General features: G+C 36.9%; 1 protein-coding gene across 1 annotated transcript; it reads right to left on the bottom strand.

Moving 5' to 3' along the window:
* Positions 1–5,515: 5,515 nt before the first annotated feature.
* On the bottom strand, positions 5,516–17,776 carry LOC103508970 (stress-activated protein kinase JNK). Its single transcript, XM_026823423.1, has 6 exons — positions 17,768–17,776; positions 17,295–17,352; positions 13,570–13,704; positions 12,655–12,848; positions 6,766–6,963; positions 5,516–5,915 (listed from the first exon to the last, which is right to left on the bottom strand). Exons 1-6 carry the CDS (start codon positions 17,774–17,776, stop codon positions 5,613–5,615), a joined length of 897 nt encoding a protein of 298 aa, XP_026679224.1. The 3' UTR covers positions 5,516–5,612.
* Positions 17,777–19,725: the final 1,949 nt, after the last annotated feature.

The following is a 19,725-nucleotide window of genomic DNA, read 5'->3' as shown; positions in this document are numbered from 1 at the left end:
TTAGGTACCTATTTGCGCAAAACACTATAGAAAGCGCTACATTTTTTAGAGTAGGTAACTATGAAATAAATAGGTAACTATTTCGCGGTAGGTGTAAAAACTACCTATTATTAAAATGCCCTTGTTGACCCAGAAAGAGGTTCCTTTGGCCCCAACCCTTTTTTAAAAAAAAAAAAAAAAAAAAAAAAAAATTTGAATAGAATAATTTTCTCCGTATTCCTTTTATGAATAATTTCAAAGTGTGCCCTAAAGTGACATTTTCTCAATATGAAAAAGAACTATCAAGCAAAAAGAAAGTAATAAAAGAACATATTGGATTGGAAACAAGTAAACCTAGCAGTGAGTGTGATATGAACAAATTTAACATAATTAACAATGAAGAGATCAACAAAAGCCTGCAACTATTGAGAAGTTTTGAAATATATTGGAAGATGAACAAAACAAAGAACGTGAATATGTATATCTCTGAAATGAAACAAGTAAACCTAGCAGTGAGTGTGATATGAACAAATTTAACATAATTAACAATGAAGAGATCAACAAAAGCCTGCAACTATTGAAAAGTTTTGAAATATATTGGAAGATGAACAAAACAAAGAACGTGAATATGTATATCTCTGAAATACCTAAATAAAAGCAACAATCGACACTTGTGCATTTCAAAGGATTTAAAATGGAAAGTGCTAGTGAATTTTTCAAAGGAAAAGATTATTTATCAAACTAATAGAACAGTGACAAAGTAACGAAATACCTAGTTGAACTAAAGAAAATTAAATGTGTTTTTATAATTTCACATTTAAGACGAATCATCCAAAGGTAATAAAACTGAATTAACAGTGAGATTCGATTAATATAGTCAAGGAGTATATAAATTGATCGAAATGACCTTAATTCAACTTAATGAAGTGTTGTTTGCAGTAAATACTATCCCTTTTTTATAATTTCACATTTAAGACGAATCATCCAAAGGTAATAAAACTGAATTAACAGTGAGATTCGATTAATATAGTCAAGGAGTATGTAAATTGATCGAAATGACCTTAATTCAACTTAATGAAGTGTTGTTTGCAGTAAATACTATCCCCAGTGAAATAAATTTTAGTGAACCTAAAAAAAAGTTCCTATCAATGTGAAATGTAGAAATGATATCTTCAAGGATTTGACCTTTGCTGGAATTGATTACAGAGAAATGGAATTGAGTAACTTGAACATTGTAACATAAAACTCAAGCTATAACTTTTGGTAAGGAGAATGTTGCTTCCTTGGTAAGTACCCAATTCTCTCTAAATATGTAAGTTTACAGTAACAGAGAAGATTAAAAAATAATGTCTGCTCCAATAAAACGGTAAGAACACGTGGTCATCTTCATCTTCATCTTTTTTTTTTTTTTTGCATTAAACAAATTTGACTGATACTTTTGTTAGACTTTGTGACGTCTAAATATCATTTTTTGTGTCTCGAGAGTAATAGAAAAATTTTGCAACCAAATTAGCGTCCCTTACATTAATTCTTCAACGTTACTTGACGAAAACTCGTTTCTGCACATGCGTAGAAATGCGTTTTCGTCAAATAACTTTCAGGAGACGATAATTTTTGGTTGCAAAAACTCTCTAAAATCTTGACTTTGCGTTTAAGGAGAAAATAAAAACGCTAAAAAATTATAATACTTTGAAATGTATGTAGGTAATCAGTATTTTGTTATTTTTTGTTGTATCTTATTGTAATTTTCACAATTCTTACAAAGTAAAATATGTACACCATTCTGAAGAAAAGTTACGAATCAAAGACAATAAATAATTTCAACTAAAACATAGATTAATAATAATTAAATTAATTCAAAATAAAAACCTTAATAAAAAATTCTGGAGATCTAATTTAGAATACGACAACCATGGGTTTTAGTCACGCGTTAATTTTTTACTTTTAAATTTGAAGGCTTTTTAGCATTAGCGTCAAGCCACATTCTTATACATGGTTTGTTTTTCTATACGATTTTTGCTATTTCTATGAATGTTTTGAGTCCAAAAGAAGTAGGAAGAAAGGGTTAGAAGTAAAAGATCTAGGAAAGTATACGTATAAAATAAAGTAAAGGCTGGTAGAAGGGTAGAAAAATAGATATCAAAGCTGGATATTACATAGCTATAATAACATAGCTGAGGTTTTACTAGAAGAAGAAAGGTTTGGATTACAAGTTAAAAGCTATTGAATAATAAGGGGAAGAGGGGTTACATACAATACGTACAGACCACTGTGTCTAGCCTACTTTGTAATTTTATAACTTGAGACTAGTAGTGACTAACAAATTACAATACTTTCTCATTACACCCTATAGGTTCCCTATACATGAGGTAATGGAAAGTAAAAATATTAAAGTAGCACTTTGTAAATCGTAAAATTAGGTAGCATACCTTTACAAAAATGATGCATGATACAAAATTATTCAGTTCTCAAAACTAAAAAATCCAGTCATTCGTTTTCTCTATTCTTGTTTAACATTCTCTGATAAGGTTCAAAAGATTTCCACGGAGAGGAAAAATCACCTCATTTCACATTTTCACTAGTAAATATAAAATTTCTTTCTCCATAGAAGAAAACACCCGTCATTATCTTTTGAGAGTAATTCAAAATAATAATAATTGTCCCTCATCAAATTGCCATAAACTAAATTCATAAACAAAATAAAAATAATATAAACAAATTTCAATTACTGTATCTATAATACATAAGTTAGGACCGCATCAAATTACATCATCATTTGGCTCCTTGAACAAATTCCTACAGCAACCTAGGGGTTCTTGCTATACCTAGATCTCGATTTGGTATTAAACACATGATTTCAAATTATTAATGTCCAGGACCCACATTTCCAAAGTAAACTAAAGTATGAGAACCAATCAGGATTTAATTCGATGTTTGTCCAAAGACAAATTCAAAGGAACAGACCACTAGGTCAATTTCCTTGATTCTGAAATGCTGAATTCTGATTGGATAAATTCTATGACCCTTGTTTATGATTATGATATGACAAACAATGTCTACACATTAATTCAGGACTTGTATAAACCTAGGTTTAAACCTTCAATGAAGGTAATCCTTGGTGTGATTTGATTAAAACCTTGAATTAATAACTCCTTGGTTTAATCTCAAAAGTGTGGTCCTTAACATAAGGGGAAAAAATCGAACAGGGTAACCAAAATGTCCAGGTTGATTTGTAGCAGGGGACATTTTGATTTGCCGTCAGCCTTTGACACAGTCGGGGGGCATAATATTACATATACAATACCTCAACATGCTGTGGGGACAATATGATTTGACACAGTCGGGGTGGGTGGGCAAAATAATACATGGCGTACAATAGGATTCAATATTGGAAGCTGGGAGGGGAGGATCACAGGGGTGGTTTCTACCGCCGGGCAGGGGAGGAGGGGGAGTTCTCAGGTTCTTCATTACTGGAGGGTGTACGATTAGGACCTGGGGTGGGAACACTGTCTTTCTATTAGCGATTAAACAGGACTAATAACATGTGCCTTTCAAGTCACAGTGTGCTTACTACTTAATCACTTGTAAAATATTTGAACTTTCATCTAATCGTAATGTGATTGGAGTGTAGGATTGGGCTCTATGTAGGTGTTGTGTGTTCACAATGTACACTGTTGGTCAATGAAAGCGGGACACCCCTATTTTTTTGTTTTTCTCAAACTGCTGTTCAGTGTTCAATTTTTTTCGGTAAAACCATTATTGATATTTTTTGCTGCAAAGTTTAAAACTTATTCCACAAGACCGCATACCTGCATACCCTTTGAGTAAAAAAAGAAAAATGAAAAACAATTATCAGTTTTATGCTGAAAATGCATGTTTCTGGAGATAAATGTTTACGTAACTTTTTTTCTCCTCAATATTTTTTTAAAAATTATAAAAATTCTCCGGGCCTCAACCGTAACTTTTTAAAGATCGTTCGTTCCTTTTTGTACCATTAGTTGTATAGGGCAAAAATGGACTTTTTTAAAAAAGTTCCGGCTGGGGCCCAGAGAATTTCTCTAATTTTTTACCAGTAGTAAGCATACATAATCTCAAGTGGTCCGCGAGATTTTTGGTTTATCAATAGTGGTCCGCCAATTCTAAAAGGTTAAGAACCCCTGATCTAGAGTTACGCAGTATAAAATGTAAACTACGTAGTAGATAGCTTAGTATTAAGTCTAGCTTCTTCTCTTCCCTCTTTCTTTCCTTCCTTCTCCCTCCTTTCATCTTCTCTCCCATGCCCCATTTACCCTTCATGAGCAGACTTTGTTTTTTTTATCTACTACAGTTTAGTTTCTTGCTTCAATTCACCTTTAGCGAGGCAACTGCCTGAAGTCTGACGTCACACATCTTTGAACTCTTTCATTAGAACAGAAAATGAAAATTGAATTTTCGACCTTTTGGGGAACACTGTGACTATGTTCATACTCCATCACCTGTCAACACACACAAACCAACATTATGAGAATTATTCAAATAAGTTCAAATTTGATCGTTCAGTCAATAGAACAGTTGCGCTTACTTGGATGATGGTTCAAAGTCTAAGAGCAGGAAAAATGGGGAACAGCGGAATTTTTGTTTTTCTTCTACGACTTCTAGATCCCGAGATAAATCGATTTAAAAAATACCGGTAAATCTTGAAATCTGACGTCACGGTGATACGCTCCCGTACACGATGACGTCACATCAAATGTCCCGAGCAAAGCTCCCTCGCAGGCAGCACATTAATGTGTTTGTGCGCAAACGTTTCTGCGCATTTCTTTCTGCTCCTCTGCAAGCGTGGGAACACTGTGACTATGTTCATACTCCATCACCTGTCAACACACACAAACCAACATTATGAGAATTATTCAAATAAGTTCAAATTTGGTCGTTAAGTCAATAGAACAGTTGCGTTTACTTGGATGATGGTTCAAAGTCAAAGAGCAGGAAAAATGGGGAACAACGGAATTTTTGTTTTTCTTAATTCACCTTACTTCCATTTTTCTTCTAATCCTCTTTAATTAGTTCCAAGTACTGCGAATAGAAGTGCAGAAAAACACTCGAGTAAAATGTTCTCTTACTCCCTTTTCCCCTATCCTTCCTTTCATCTCCTTCCTTTTCCTAGTTTCCTCCCCACTGTGCGAAAGATATTAGAATAAAACCACGAAAAGTTAACCCATGAAATGGGTTGAGAACATTAGTTATTCTTATTCTCATACATAAGCTACCTCTACATCCCCTGGTTTTTAGGACAAACTGGATAACGATGTAAATGACTTTGGGGACTGCGTTTTTAAAAATTCACCAGAGGTCATTTTTGTTTGCCATAGAAAAAAAAGGATTCTAATCGAGATTTTAATGTTTCACCACTCAACAGGAGGGGTCTTCAAAATTTTGATTAAGGAATTAATTTCTTCTCTTTTATGTTGCTGCAGAAGTTTGAGCCACTCCTCTCTATTATTAGTCTAGTACTAAAATAACTACGCTAGTGGGACTAATACGAAATCTTGATTTTGACAAAGCATTTGACTCTTTCCTGCAAAATTTTTACATCAAAAACGCGTCTATTCATACATCAAACAATAATTTACAGTGATTATGCCTCTACTCTACTAATAATCAAGTTTGTCGTGTGCTTCTCTCATCTTACCTATGATTTTGTTCCACTGGTCTATATGGTCTGTCCCAGGGAACAGCACTCCGCCCCGTATCATTTCTCCCATGATGCAGCCTACAGACCAGATGTCTACATTCTCCTTGTATCCCATTCCCAGGATGACTTCAGGTGCCCGGTAGTACCGTGTTACCACATAGGGGGTCATCATGAACGTTGTACCGGCAGTCCGTGCTAAACCGAAGTCCAGAATCTTCAGCGTGCAATCTGACTTGACTACGATATTACTTGGCTTCAGGTCCTGCAATGATAACATTTACTCTTTCATTAGAACAGAAAATGAAAATTGAATTTTCGACCTTTTACAGTTATTTTTTCGGAGTTTTGACCTCAGATTTGGATTTTTTGCAACTTTTTACATAGGAATCGACCATTTATTAATAATTTTTACCCATTTGCAACTGCTCCATTGTTTTAAAACAACCTAAAGTTTTCCCAGAACTAGTGGTAACGAGCCAGCTTGTTATGTAGAAGAAGGTCTGGGGTCCGGTGTCCATCATAATAAAAAAAAATTCGATTGATAATATTTCAACTTTGCATAATTCAATGGGTTTCACCGTGCTAAACCGAAGTCCAGAATCTTCAGCGTGCAATCTGACTTGACTACGATATTACTTGGCTTCAGGTCCTGCAATGATAACATTAAGTACTTACTATTACAATCTGTACTAGCTAATTTCAAAGTCACGCCAACCCCATGATACTTGTTGGTACCATTGGCGCTTTGCATCAAGGGCAAGGAAGTGCGAACAACCGTGCAGTTTCCAGGGAAACACCCTGGGTTTCAATGTAAGATTTTATTTAGTGTTGAGTGTTGTTGTGAGCGCCACACTACCATGAATTTATAGGGTAGGCAATCTGTTAGTATAATGGAACAACTTGTTCCAAACTGTCGGTCTAAAAGCACTTCTTTTATACTTAAACATTACCCTGTGTATAATGCCTGCAGAATGAAGATGTTTGATGTCCCGCCCGGGGCGGATTTTATCCTGATGGGATAATGTTCGTTCTCGGAACGGCTGGCTTTCTCCTATCCTGTCTTCCTTCTCTCTTGTCGGTCTAAAAGCACTACTTTTATACTTAAACATTACCCTGTGTATAATGCCTGCAGAATGAAGATGTTTGATACCACAAAGCATCTGGTAGAGGAGATAGGACATTCGTTCATGATCCAGATCCATTTGTATCACTTGACATAGGTTGGCATCCATGAGCTCCATCACAAGGTAGACATCTTGGAATTCTTCTAGTGACTTCTGAGGTGTGAATGCGTTCAACAGTCCGATAATCTGGAACCAAGATTGAAAAAAGGTTAAGGGAAATTGGGTGATGGGCTGCAAACCTCTTTGTCACTGGTACATTTTTTTTTCTTTTTTGCCCCAAACTTCCAGCTTTCAATGCAGACATCTTGGAATTCTTCTAGTGACTTCTGAGGTGTGAATGCGTTCAACAGTCCGATAATCTGGAACCAAGATTGAAAAAAGGTTAATGGAAAACAATTAGAGGGGGAAATGCGAACTTCCAGCTTTCAATGTATCATTCATTCGGTGTTTTACTTCAACACTAAAGTTAGTTTAGCTTCCATCTTGTATGTCTAGTAGAGAAACTAAAGTCATGACACTCTCAACAACAATACTACTGGATAAACAGTAGAGGGAGGGTGTGGGAGTCTGAAAGCTGTCTTGTCTATGTGCGTGCACAATAACAAGGGAATGAGATGGGGGAACACAAAAGCTCCCAAGTTAAAAATAGAACACAAAACCAACACAGGAGAATACGAGCTTTAGCATTCGTTCCGCTCGCATTTATAATTTATACTTGTCTTCTACGTGAGTATGAAACTTACTACCTGTGCTACGAGCTACCTTCCTGGAAGTCACTTAAGCGTGCACAATAACAAGGGAATGAGATGGGGGAACACAAAAGCTCCCAAGTTAAAAATAGAACACAAAACCAACACAGGAGAATACGAACTTTAGCATTCGTTCCGCTCGCATTTATAATTTATACTTGTCTTCTACATGAGTATGAAACTTACTACCTGGGCTACGAGCTACCTTCCTGAAAGTCACTTAAAAACTTCACATTTCGCAATATTTTGACGTCAGAGCTAACTATTTAAATGATTTAATCACAGGTTTCCAGCTACGCTTAATCTAGAATTCAGATTCTTTGAGTTTTCCAATGGTTTTAAAGGTTCCTCTTCGGTAATATTAGATACATCAGAGCTTTTGGGAAGTTTATGAAACGCCGACCTGCTAACAGCCTAAGGCCCGTCGCTCGTCGCACATTTTTTTTTTTTTTAAGAGGTTTGACAGAGGGAACTGTAACTGCTAAGGTCTTATCGTCCCGAAATCAGAGAAGGAAGACAGGATAGGAGAAAGCCAGCCGTTCCGAGAACGAACATTATCCCATCAGGATAAAATCCGCCCCGGGGGGGAATCGAACCCGCGGCCTAGCGCTTACAAGGCAGACGCACTACCAACTAAGCTAACTAGGCTGGCGGGTGGCACATTGAAAGCGTAAGTAGTTACCTGTAAAACTAAACCTATGAAAATGATAGCCTCTCTAGTCTATGCGCTACTAAAAGGCTTCCGATGTGCGACACTTGCGACAGGCCTAACTAGTAGATTTTCCTGATACCTGCCTTTCTAACTCTGAGGTGACAATGGAAATAAATCACATAACGCTAAAGCTTTACCTACGGAAGACAAATGTACAATATCTACCTTAGTTACCCCACACCTATACCCCCCCTTCTCCCCCCTCACACATTCACTCTCTCTCTCCCCCTTCCATTATTTTCACACACTCATGACTGATGGATGGGATTCTGCCTAAGAAATACAAGGAAGGAGGGGGAGAGAGATGGCATCACGCCTTTTCTTATTTTTCTATTATATTATCTCTCTGTCTCTCTTCCACTCCATTATTCTGATGACATGTTTCTCTCTCCCTCTATTTACCTATTATCTCCTTCTTTCTCCCTCTATCTACATACTATCTCTTTTTCTCTCCCTCTATTTCTTCATTCTGTCTCTCTTCCACTCCATTGTTTTTGATTGAGGAATATCTTCCTCTCTTTATCGTCTCTTTACACATTTCTCTCTACCTCTCTCTCTCTCTGTCAAGTTGTATTTCAAGGTCTCAGCTTGAATTTTACACTAATTTAATTTACACCTTATGAGGTAGGACTTTATTGTTAAAACTCCTTCAATTCTGTAAATAAATGTCTAAAAAAAAAAAAAAAAAAAAAAAAAAAATATTTTTTTTTTTTTTTTTTTTACGATCCACTCAAAAAATCTCGAGAATTGATTTGAAATTTGAATTTCTTTAAACGCTGAAACATAAAATCTTACCTGTGCAATTACTGGCACGGCCTAAAGCTGTGCCCTTCCTAAGACACGGCACAATACCTTGCCCGGCACAATCCTTTGTTAACGCCTACTTAAAAAAGAGGGAAAGAAAGGCCCAACCCATCCTTTAGGGCTGTTTGCCCCTACACCTAAGCCTTAAGGTGGTCTTGTTTATAAAGGGCGTACTTACTCGGAGTTTCGGCTGGGCATATCTGTTTTCCGTTTAGCCAGATGGTCTTCACCTTGGGACTGCCTCCATTCGGTTCAAATCGGACCATTATCCGAGTTGTCATAGGTCGACTGGGATCCAGAACTTGCTCCAGGTTGAGGATGGTGAACTCCTTGTTATTCGAAGTGGTCACTTCTCCTAGCCATGACTGAAAATCAATGGAACAGTTGTGCTGACTTAGGTGAGGTTTTAAAGTCAAAGAGCTGCCAGCCTAGTTAGCTTAGTTGGTAGTGCGTCTGCCTTGTAAGCGCTAGGCCGCGGGTTCGATTTCCGCCCGGGGCGGATTTTATCCTGATGGGATAATGTTCGTTCTCGGAACGGCTGGCTTTTTCCTATCCTGTCTTCCTTCTCTCTTCGATTTCGGGACGATAAGACCATAGCAGTTACAGTTCCCTTTGTAAAACCTCTTAAAAGTTCCTTCTTTAAAAAAAAAAAAAAAAAAAAAATGAAAGAACAAACACTTGACTTTAGTTTCACAATATTGACTAGCATAAATATGAAGCACTTAGGTACAAAGGTACTTTTTTTTGTTCCGTAGGTAATAGAAATTCGTGTGATGGTCACACCGGACGTTTTTTTTTTTTTTGTTATTTAGGTACCTATGTAAATTTTTAATCTTTCAAATTTCAGTTCTACGGACCCATCTGTGCGATTGCTTTTATTTTAAAGTTATGATGAACGTACTATCGTCAACAATAGAGAAAGAGAGAGAAAGAGAGAGAGAGAGAGAGAGAGAGAGAGAGAGAGAGAGATAGATAAACTTTGTGAGAGAAAGAGAATAGGATAGAGAAGAGTAAGGAAGGGGGGAGGGAGAGAGAGATCGATTGTCTGTCAGTGTTTGTGTAATAATTTCAAGTGTGTATGGTCAATGATAATAATGTATTGGAGAGAGAGAGAGGGAGAGAAGTACCTATGTGGAAATGTTCCCCCCCTACACCTTCATGTCAATTTCCCCTCTGGTATGATGGATGTGTGAAAAGTTGTATAGAAATAACACTTAACACTCAGACATGAAAAATCAAATAAGTATAATATGTATTTTTTTTTTTTTTTTTTTTTTTTTTTTAAGAGGTTTGACAGAGGGAACTTTAACTGCTATGGTCTTATCGTCCCGAAATCGAGGAGAGAAGGAAGACAGGATAGGAGAAAGCCAGCCGTTCCGAGAACGAACATTATCCCATCAGGATAAAATCCGCCCCGGGCGGGAATCGAACCCGCGGCCTAGCGCTTACGAGGCAGACGCACTACCAACTAAGCTAACTAGGCTGGCGATGTGTGTATTTCTTCAATGCGTGTGTGTAAGTTTTATTTATCACATTGAGGGGGAAATACTGAGAATAGACTGAACAGTTTATTCAGAAAGAAATAGCCCCTGCCTTGTAAGTACCAAGTCACGGGTTCGATTCCCGCTCGGGACGAACTTTATCCTAAACAGATTCCTCCTATCAAGCCATAAAAAAGAAAAAAAAAATCAGAGATGCCTACATACGATGGTAATAGCATAGTTAAGTATCGTTGAAAGTGGTGTGTAACTAGATAAGTGACCGAATGAACACGCATCATGTACTTTTGGCTCACACAGACTTCATCACTCAAAGAGACTTAAGTTGGCCTTAAAGGTTAGGTGGTAGAGAATGCTTTTTCAAAATTCCTCATCGGTAAAGTACGTATCTAGTTATAGTTACCTACTTACATAGGTTAGTAATATAATTTCGTTTTTCTTAGAAACATGGATTTTTCATATGAAAAGTGCACAAAGACAAACAGTGGTCATGTCATAGTATTTGTACTGTCAAATTCAAACCCACACACAAACTTTGGACATGATAAAATAAATGGTTACACCCACATTAGATGGGACTTTGGGTTGTCAGATTTTCAATTCGCGTTACCTACTTACATAGGTTAGTAATATAATTTCGTTTTTCTTAGAAACATGGATTTTTCATATGAAAAGTGCACAAAGACAAACAGTTGTCATGTCATAGTATTTGTACTGTCAAATTCAAACCCACACACAAACTTCGGACATGACAAAATAAATGGTTACACCCACATTAGATGGGACTTTGGGTTGTCAGATTTTCAATTCGTTTTACTGTTATTTTACGTTCTAGACCTCTATTAAATGTTGTTTTTGGACTACATACCTACCTTTATTTAAAATTTGAAGCCAGTTTTGTTTATGAGTTACCTTATTTAAATTTTCGAGTGGGTGTGTGATTAATACGGTAGAATACGGTCGCGCTACGCGCTCCCCGTTAGCTTTACACTTTGAGAGAATACGGTCGCGCTACGCGCTCCCTATTAACTTCACACTTTGATAGATTATGGTCGCGCTGCGTGCTCCTTGTTGGCTTCGCACTTCGAGAGAATAAGGTGATATATAGGTCGACCAGGTTTGGATAAGTCCTTCTATGGGGACAGACAGACCGACCGACCGACCGTGCTCCTTGTTGGCTTCGCACTTCGAGAGAATAAGGTCGCACTCCGCACTCCGCACTCCCTATTGGCTTTTCACTTCGGGAAAATACGGTCGGTTTTTTTTTTTTTTTTTTCCTTCTTATTTTTTTAGTTCACGTCACAAAAATAAATAATGCACTGTTTATACAAGATGGCTCACGGATGACTCAGATTTTCATTTCAAATTTTACAAACATTTAAATGGCATGAGATCTTACTTTTTGGAGTTCAAAGGGTACTTTCTGGATTTGTAGTACTGTTGATCTATCCTGCATTAAAATTAGTAACTCAGAAATAAGTAGATTATTTATGAATTCTTGGAAGTTCCAGGTTACAATGGAATATTGAAAATAAACGTTCACCCAGTAAATGAGGTAGGCGCAGAGGTAACAAAAAGTGACGCGATAATTTCCTGTGAATGTCGAGAATAATTTCTCCTGGGAATTCACCACAGCATTGTGGCGGTGGCTACAGGAACAAAAACACCAGCTACAGGATTCAACATTGTGTTACATACTATGTTATGCATAGCTCCCTATACCTATGTATAAGTAGCTATAGTGTATGCTGTGTTGTTGTTGTTGTTGTTGTTGTTGTTGCTGCTGTGTATGAACTTTGTATGAGATTGAAGAAGAGCCTATGAAATATGAACCATATACTACTCGAAGTCGTCCAAAATCGAGAACTCTGGAGAAAGCTGTTTCATGGAGGTCTTGGGCCTTCATGAACCAGCAAAAATACTAGTAAAAAAAAGAAAGTAAAAAAGTAAAAAAAAAAAAAAAAAGAAATATCGCGTCTATAACTTTGATTTTGGGTTCGGTGAATCGGCACCCAGCTAAGGGATTAGGCGGTAGAGAACGCCTCAGGTGTTAACTACGTTTAGTGTTCACGTTACACAAAAGAGTCAATTTCATTACGATCTAGTGACTTACATTTTTATGATTGACCAGTTTCATGAGTTTGAACTCCCTGTACGCTCGCTTGGCATGTGTTACATTCTGGAAAGGACGGGATAATTTCTTGATGGCCACATTCTGCTGAGTGGCAGTGTCGTACGCCGCGCTGAAATCAAAACAAAACCATGCCGTTCCGTTAACATCGTATAAGATATATTTTATGTTGGCCACTCATTCTGAGACGGACAGACCTATGTGGGCTGTCTTGGGTCTGATAGACCTATGCTGAGAACGTGTGTGGCGGGAAAAGCTTCAGACACAGACCTCTCAGACAGTCTAAAGCTGTGGCCACACGTAGGCAATGGCCGTCGACTAAGTGTGGACAGGTGGACATAGCTTTACAAGTTTGAACTCTTTTATTCTACTGTACAGACGTATATATGTTAGGCTCGATCCCCGAATTCGCTAAATGAGCGAAAAAATAGCTCACTCCGCGGAGTAAAAAATGCAAAATGCTCATTTCCCGAAATTCGGCAATTGAGCAACTGTAAATAGCTCAGTACGCGGACTGGATTTATGCAAAAGTTAAACTGCCGAAATCGACCATTGAGCACCAAGAGAAAGAAGACCGACACCGAAGCGAATACAATAGTCCGTCCCTTATACCTTTTTTTATTACTATTGTAATAATAAAGGAAGGACGGACTAAAAATGCACTCGTATTTCGATTGATAATATTTCAACTTTGCATAATTCAATGGGTTTCGACTAACAACAGAGCTCTCGTGTTAACCCAGCACCCAAATGGGAAGTATTATGTCTCTTCTTGCCCATTTGATGAGAAATTGGTAGCTGTTTAGAATGCAATAGTATAGCATACCTCTTGGTATATGAGCTCTTTCCATTGGTCTACTGTGTGTTCTCTCTCATCTACGGAATGGTCATAAGGGCCTGGTGCAGGGGCATGCACCTCTGCATCATCAAACCATACATTAATGTAAGGATGCATGAGGGCGTCATCTACACTAATACGCTTCTCAGGATCTATCACCAACATCTTCGATAGGAGATCACGGGCTTGACTTGCTGCAAATGAGAAGACAGGGATTTTAGATTAATAGGAAAATTCTTCAAGGGTAGCGCGTCTGCCTTGTAAACGCTAGGTCAAGGATTCGATTCCACCCCGAGGCGAACAGATAAGATCCATTCTCGGAACGACAACCTTTCTATTACTTGAGATTATGTATGTATATGCAATCAATTGTACATTGTACACGCTATGTGACAATGGGCATGTATTAGAGGACCTATATCTACCTGTTACCTGTAGGAAAAGAGATAGAAAATGAGAAAAATTAACATTATTGTACGAAAAGAGGAAAGATTTTTTTTTCTTTTTTAATAGGGGTATGTTATATAAAATAGAGATACGATGACTTTTTCCTTACTCACCTCTCGCGGACCACCTGAAACCTTCTCGCGGACCACTAGTGGTCCACGGACCATAGGTTAAGAATGGCTGCTCTAGATACAAGAAATTACGACGATATAGAAATAACAATATGTAGTGCTTAGATAATAATGATTATTTTTACGGCTCTAATAGGTTTCTACGTCTACAGGGTGTCCCAGAATTTATGCTTAAATTGTTTTTCTCGGAGCCTGTTTGAAATTTCGAAAAACAAAAAAACCCGTAACTTTTTGAATTTTAATGCGGATATTTTGGCAATATAGCGATTCGCGAAAAATTTCTCGAAGTCCTTGAAACGGGGGCCAACTTTAAAATCTTAAATGAGAACCCCCTGATTATGATACATCATATTAAAGGCCTTAAGGAACGTAATAATTTGGTACAAGTTTAAGCTCGATCCGACACCCAGGGGCGGAGTTATGGCCTATTCAAATTTTCATTTTTCCATGTTCTCCCGCCAATAGGGGAAGCACCAAAAATGGGAAATTCATATCGATGGGTGATTTGTGCTTCAAATAGGTCCCACTAATGATTCACATTGAAATTTGGCCCCAAAAATTAAATTTCGAAACATCGATTTTCACCCCCCGGAGGCCACCAGGGCCGTAAGTCTAAATTTAATTTTTGGGTCCGAATTTCAATATGAACCATTAGTGGGACCTATTTGAAGCACAAATCATCAATCGATATGAATTCCCATTTTTGGTGCTTCCCCTATTGGCGGGAGAACATGCAAAAATAATAATTTGAATAGGTCATAACTCCGGCCCTGGTTGTCGGATCGAGCTTAAACTTATACTAAAGTACTAAGACCTATGATATGACGTATCACAAACAGGGGGTTCTCATTCAAGATTTTAAAGTTGGCCCCCGTTTCGCAGACTTCGCGAAATTTTTCGCGAATTGCCAAAATATCCGCATTAAAAATCAAAAAGATACGGTTTTTTTTTTGTTTTTCGAAATTTCAAACAGGCTACTTCACCCCAGCAGGAGGTTACTACTATTATCGTGGTCAAATTCTCATCTACAGGTGACCCAGCGTTACCTGACGGTTTTTAAAATGATGCTACACGTTCAATGGAGCAGTTGCAGTTGGGTAAAAATTATGAATAAAAGATTATCCAATGGAGGAGTTGCAATTGGGAAAATTATTATTAATAAAAGGTCGATTCCTACGTAAAAAGTTGTGAAAAATCCAAATAAAATATTTTTAATAAAATGTCGATTCCTACGTAAAAAGTTGTGAAAAATCCAAATCTGAGGTCAAAACTCCGAAAAAGGTACTTTAAAAGGTCGAAAATTCAATTTTTAATTGCCGTTCTAATTAAAAAGTTCAAAGAGTTGTGACGTCAGACTTACTTTGGAAATGTGGGTCCTGGACATTAATAATTTGAAATCATGTGTTTAATACCTATTGTTAATTTTACTGGTACGGTTCTTTTTTCGTGAGATTACTTTTTGTTTGTGATTTGAGCTTAATGTGGTGATCAGATGAATTTAAAATCTTTAGAAATTAGACTGTTCTTCCTAGTAGCTTTTAGAATACCCCATGGCCAGCATTAGCTTGCACACGAACAGAAGGTCAAATCTGTAGTTGGTGTCTTCTACCAATGTTTTACGTTGTAGTTCATACTCTCAAATTCATGGGACCGATAGAAGACGAGAAAAAACGGACAAATTTCTGGTGTTCTCGTATTGACCCAGCACCTAAATGATGGGCATGCTACGACACAGACAACGGGTTCCCTGTAGCAACTGGCTGAAAATGATTCTCCGTGAAAACATTGGTTAGAAGCTAAACTCGAAATGACAGAGCTAGACAATCGATATTAGCAAATAATAATTTGAATAGGTCATAACTCCGGCCCTGGTTGTCGGATCGAGCTTAAACTTATACTAAAGTACTAAGACCTATGATATGACGTATCACAAACAGGGGGTTCTCATTCAAGATTTTAAAGTTGGCCCCCGTTTCGCGGACTTCGCGAAATTTTTCGCGAATTGCCAAAATATCCGCATTAAAAATCAAAAAGTTACGGGTTTTTTTGTTTTTCGAAATTTCAAACAGGCTTCGAGAAAAACAATTTAAGCATAAATTCTGGGACACCCTGTATAATAGGATTAGAGGCTCTTACTTCACCCCAGCAGGAGGTTACTACTATTATTGTGGTCAAATTCTCATCTACAGGGAAGACAACGCTAGTCAAAAAATGTCTCTCATTTTGAAAACACTCAATCTGGTTCAAAATTCGACATACTGTCTCTAGCACGTTTCCTGGACTATAGCACGAATTTCTCGATGAAAAGCACCAGTCGAGTCATCCAGAATCCTTGTCTTGAATTGAAAGATAACAAAATAAGGTTTACTTTTTTGGGCATTTTGTTTGTGATGGTGATCAGGTGTGGAAGACAACGCTAGCCAAAAAAATGGCCCTCATTTTGAAAACACTCTGGTTCAAAATTCGACATACTGTCTCTAGCACTTTTCCTGGACTATAGCACGAATTTCTCGATGAAAAGCACCAGTCGACTCATCCAGAATCCTTGTCTTATAAATATAGCGGGCATTACAATAAATTACTTCGTAACTACTGCTCTGACTCTACTAATCCTCCTTCTGTTTGTATTCCAGAACAACTCGGTACTCCCTCCGTGGAGTTCATGAACAGACTTCAACCCACCGTCCGGAATTATGTAGAAAATAGACCTCGATATCCAGGTTATAACTTTGATAGGTTGTTCCCTGATGTACTCTTCCCTACTGACTCCTCAGAACACAATAGACTCAAAGGTAAGTTCAGTCGCTACTGGATACAATAAATTAATAATTACTCACCCAAAACCTACTTGAAAAGAAAGAAAGGTAATTTTTGTGCTCAGCTTTCAACTCTTGACTGTTGACCCATATTTTTGACAAATTTCGCTCGAAAATAATACGTTAAAACGTAAATAATAATAATAATAATAAAAGGACTAGAGAGAAGATGCTGGTATTGACTCCCCCCATTTCATCCATTGTCAAATTTATGTTCAACCCTGAAACAGAAGCAAAACTTTACCACTGCCCTAGTTATCGTTGACACACAATAACGATTTATTTCCAAACTCATAACCCCATTCCTCCTATATCCTGAGCTATGGCACACAGCCAGACATAGCAAATATTGTTATTACTCAAGTTCGCACAGTTATATCTTTGCCAAACTTATCAACTTAGATTGGAAACTCAGTTCTGTGCCAATGAACATATTGTTCAGATGAACCTGAAAACAAGAGAAATGTTTGAGGAAAAAAGAATCAGACACACACATATTATAGAGTTTTATTATTTCACAAGTACAGGAAATAAAAATAGTCATTGAAGGGAAATTTAGAATCACATTCGAGATTCGACCTTGTTTAATTTCAAAATTTTTTTTTTTTTTTTTTTTTTTTCATGCACTTGTGCTAAAGTCAATGACCAGGGGGGTATTTTCAGGAACAACTTTTCAATCCTTACACCTCTGAGCCCATCAGTAGCTCCGTGTATTTTGAGCACAAGTTGAATTCTCGAACCCAGTCCATCCAATTGTAGGCCCAACTCACGATTATTTTTGCCTAGGCTATACAGTAGTAAAACAAGTAGGAATAGGATACTCAGTATCTCCCTTGCATTATAAATTTATAATACATTCTTACCTGTACCATGTAGCTCTATTAATTACAACTCACGTATTTTACAAGCCAAATCCAATGGAACATGACATTGTGAGTAGCTAGGTAACTAAGGAAGAATTCAAGGAAAATAAAAACACACATGTAGACATTCTTTTCTGTTTGCCTACATTCTCAGAGAATTAGAACAAAATCGGTAAATGACACAGATAAACATTGTGAACAGAATTATTTTACACATAATGATGATTGATTGCTCTGCTCAGGTCTGTTGATAGATTGAATTACCCTGATATCTACCTGGTCGTGAAGTGTGAAATGTTAGACTTGAGAGTAGGACGTAAAAAAAGCTCATTTTCTTTTTGTAGGAAAATCAACTTTTTTACTTTCCTTATCCTATAGGAAGGAAAATAATGTAATCGGGTCAAATTTTCGATGGTCAGTTTTTAGCCCGTCCTTCCTTTATTATTACGATAGTAATAACAAAAAAGGTATAGTGGATGGGCTATTGTATTTGCTTCGGTGTCTGTCTGACCCCATTGAAGGACTTATCCAGACCTGGTCGACCTATATATCAAATGAAAGGTCTTTTTACCAGAAACACGAAAGTGATGGTACAAATTTTGTCCAGAGAACCATAACGCCAAAAAACTGGTTTTTGGGGGGGATTATTTTCACATTTTCTCATACATCAAATGAGCTCTGATCTTGAAATTTGTTCGCGACAACCTATAAACTCAAAGCGAGAAAGTTTTAGATAACACTCCAGTCGTTATTTTAAGACCGGGTTTAGCGTGACCGTTGGGATAGGTGTTGCAGTATTTTGACCCCTTTTGGACAGATTTCGACCGTTTTTTGGCGGTTTTCAGCTAAACAGACTAAACGGTTAAAAATTCCGTTGGTCCTCATTTTTCCTGCTCTATGACTTTGAAACATCACACAAGTAAGCGCAACTGATCTATTTTCAAGATAATTGTAAAAGTTAGGGTAGAAGAACACCCAAATAAGCACCATTCAATAGGATAAGGAAAGTCGTGTGATGTTCACACCAGATTTTTTTTTTTAAAAAAACGTGGAAAGTTAGAAAATGTTTGTCAGATGTCAGGCACATAGTAATAGTAGTGTCTCTAAATACAGACCTGAGTATCAGTTATCAGGTTATCACTGCCTTGTATTATAGGGTGGTCATGTTAGTAATATTACTTGCTGTGTGATTCTCACTTCACACCAAATATCGTAAGTTTTTTTAAAAAATAAATAAGTGCAATAAAAAAATTGTATTTTTTAGTCATTTTTAATAACTTAATCAAATGTATTATTAATTAATCTTGTAGAATATTAATTTTTAAAATGCTTAAAAAAAAAACGCTTAATTATTTGTTTTAATATTTTGTTAGGGCTCAGTTTTTATCCCCCCTTGTACATAATATTTATAAATAAAATTAACCTGATTAAATTGTAGCTTTTCATAGGGTTTTCCTCAATGGTGTAGCAAATTTTCATGACTAGGTTCATTTACTTTGAAAACTTTCATTGTTAAACTGTATAAAATAAAACAGTTACATGCATTTTTGAAATTTTGTTAGAGGTAGAGAGGATGTCTTAGTGCTCACTAGGGAAAAATCCTCAATATATTCATACCTACCTATATAAATGGAACAATAATATTTGCTGCACCAATGAAACAGATTTACTTTCCATTGCGTCCGTCCGAGAATTTTCTTCTTGTAGAGACATTTTCAATTTCTAACCCCTCTGCAACACTCACATTTATCTCAGACGGTAGATAGAAATTTATTCGTTTATATTTTTCAATTAAACAAAAGTTTAAATCTTTGAGTATGCATCAAAATACATTCATTTTCAAACTCTTTCAAAACTAACACCGGAGAAAGAGTGTCATTTACCTTAAAATACGCACACATTAATTCACGGTCGGGCAATGAAAGCGGGACACCCCTATTTTTTGGTTTTTCTCAAAC

The sequence above is a fragment of the Diaphorina citri genome, unplaced genomic scaffold, assembly GCF_000475195.1.
Source record: "Diaphorina citri unplaced genomic scaffold, Diaci psyllid genome assembly version 1.1 scaffold454, whole genome shotgun sequence".
Classification (NCBI taxonomy): Eukaryota; Metazoa; Arthropoda; class Insecta; order Hemiptera; family Psyllidae; genus Diaphorina; species Diaphorina citri.
Note: the sequence above shows the minus strand (reverse complement) of the source record. Positions and strands in the feature narration are given on the sequence as shown.

What these genes read in the sequence shown, in the direction of transcription:
- LOC103508970 (XM_026823423.1), bottom strand. An exon ending in TTTCCAATCTAAGTTGATAA is followed by an intron (nt 13,705 to 17,294) that starts GTTTGGCAAAGA and finishes TCTCATTTGCAG; the next exon opens with CAAGTCAAGCCCGTGATCTC. An exon ending in AACTGGTCAATCATAAAAAT is followed by an intron (nt 6,964 to 12,654) that starts GTAAGTCACTAG and finishes TCTTGGTTCCAG; the next exon opens with ATTATCGGACTGTTGAACGC.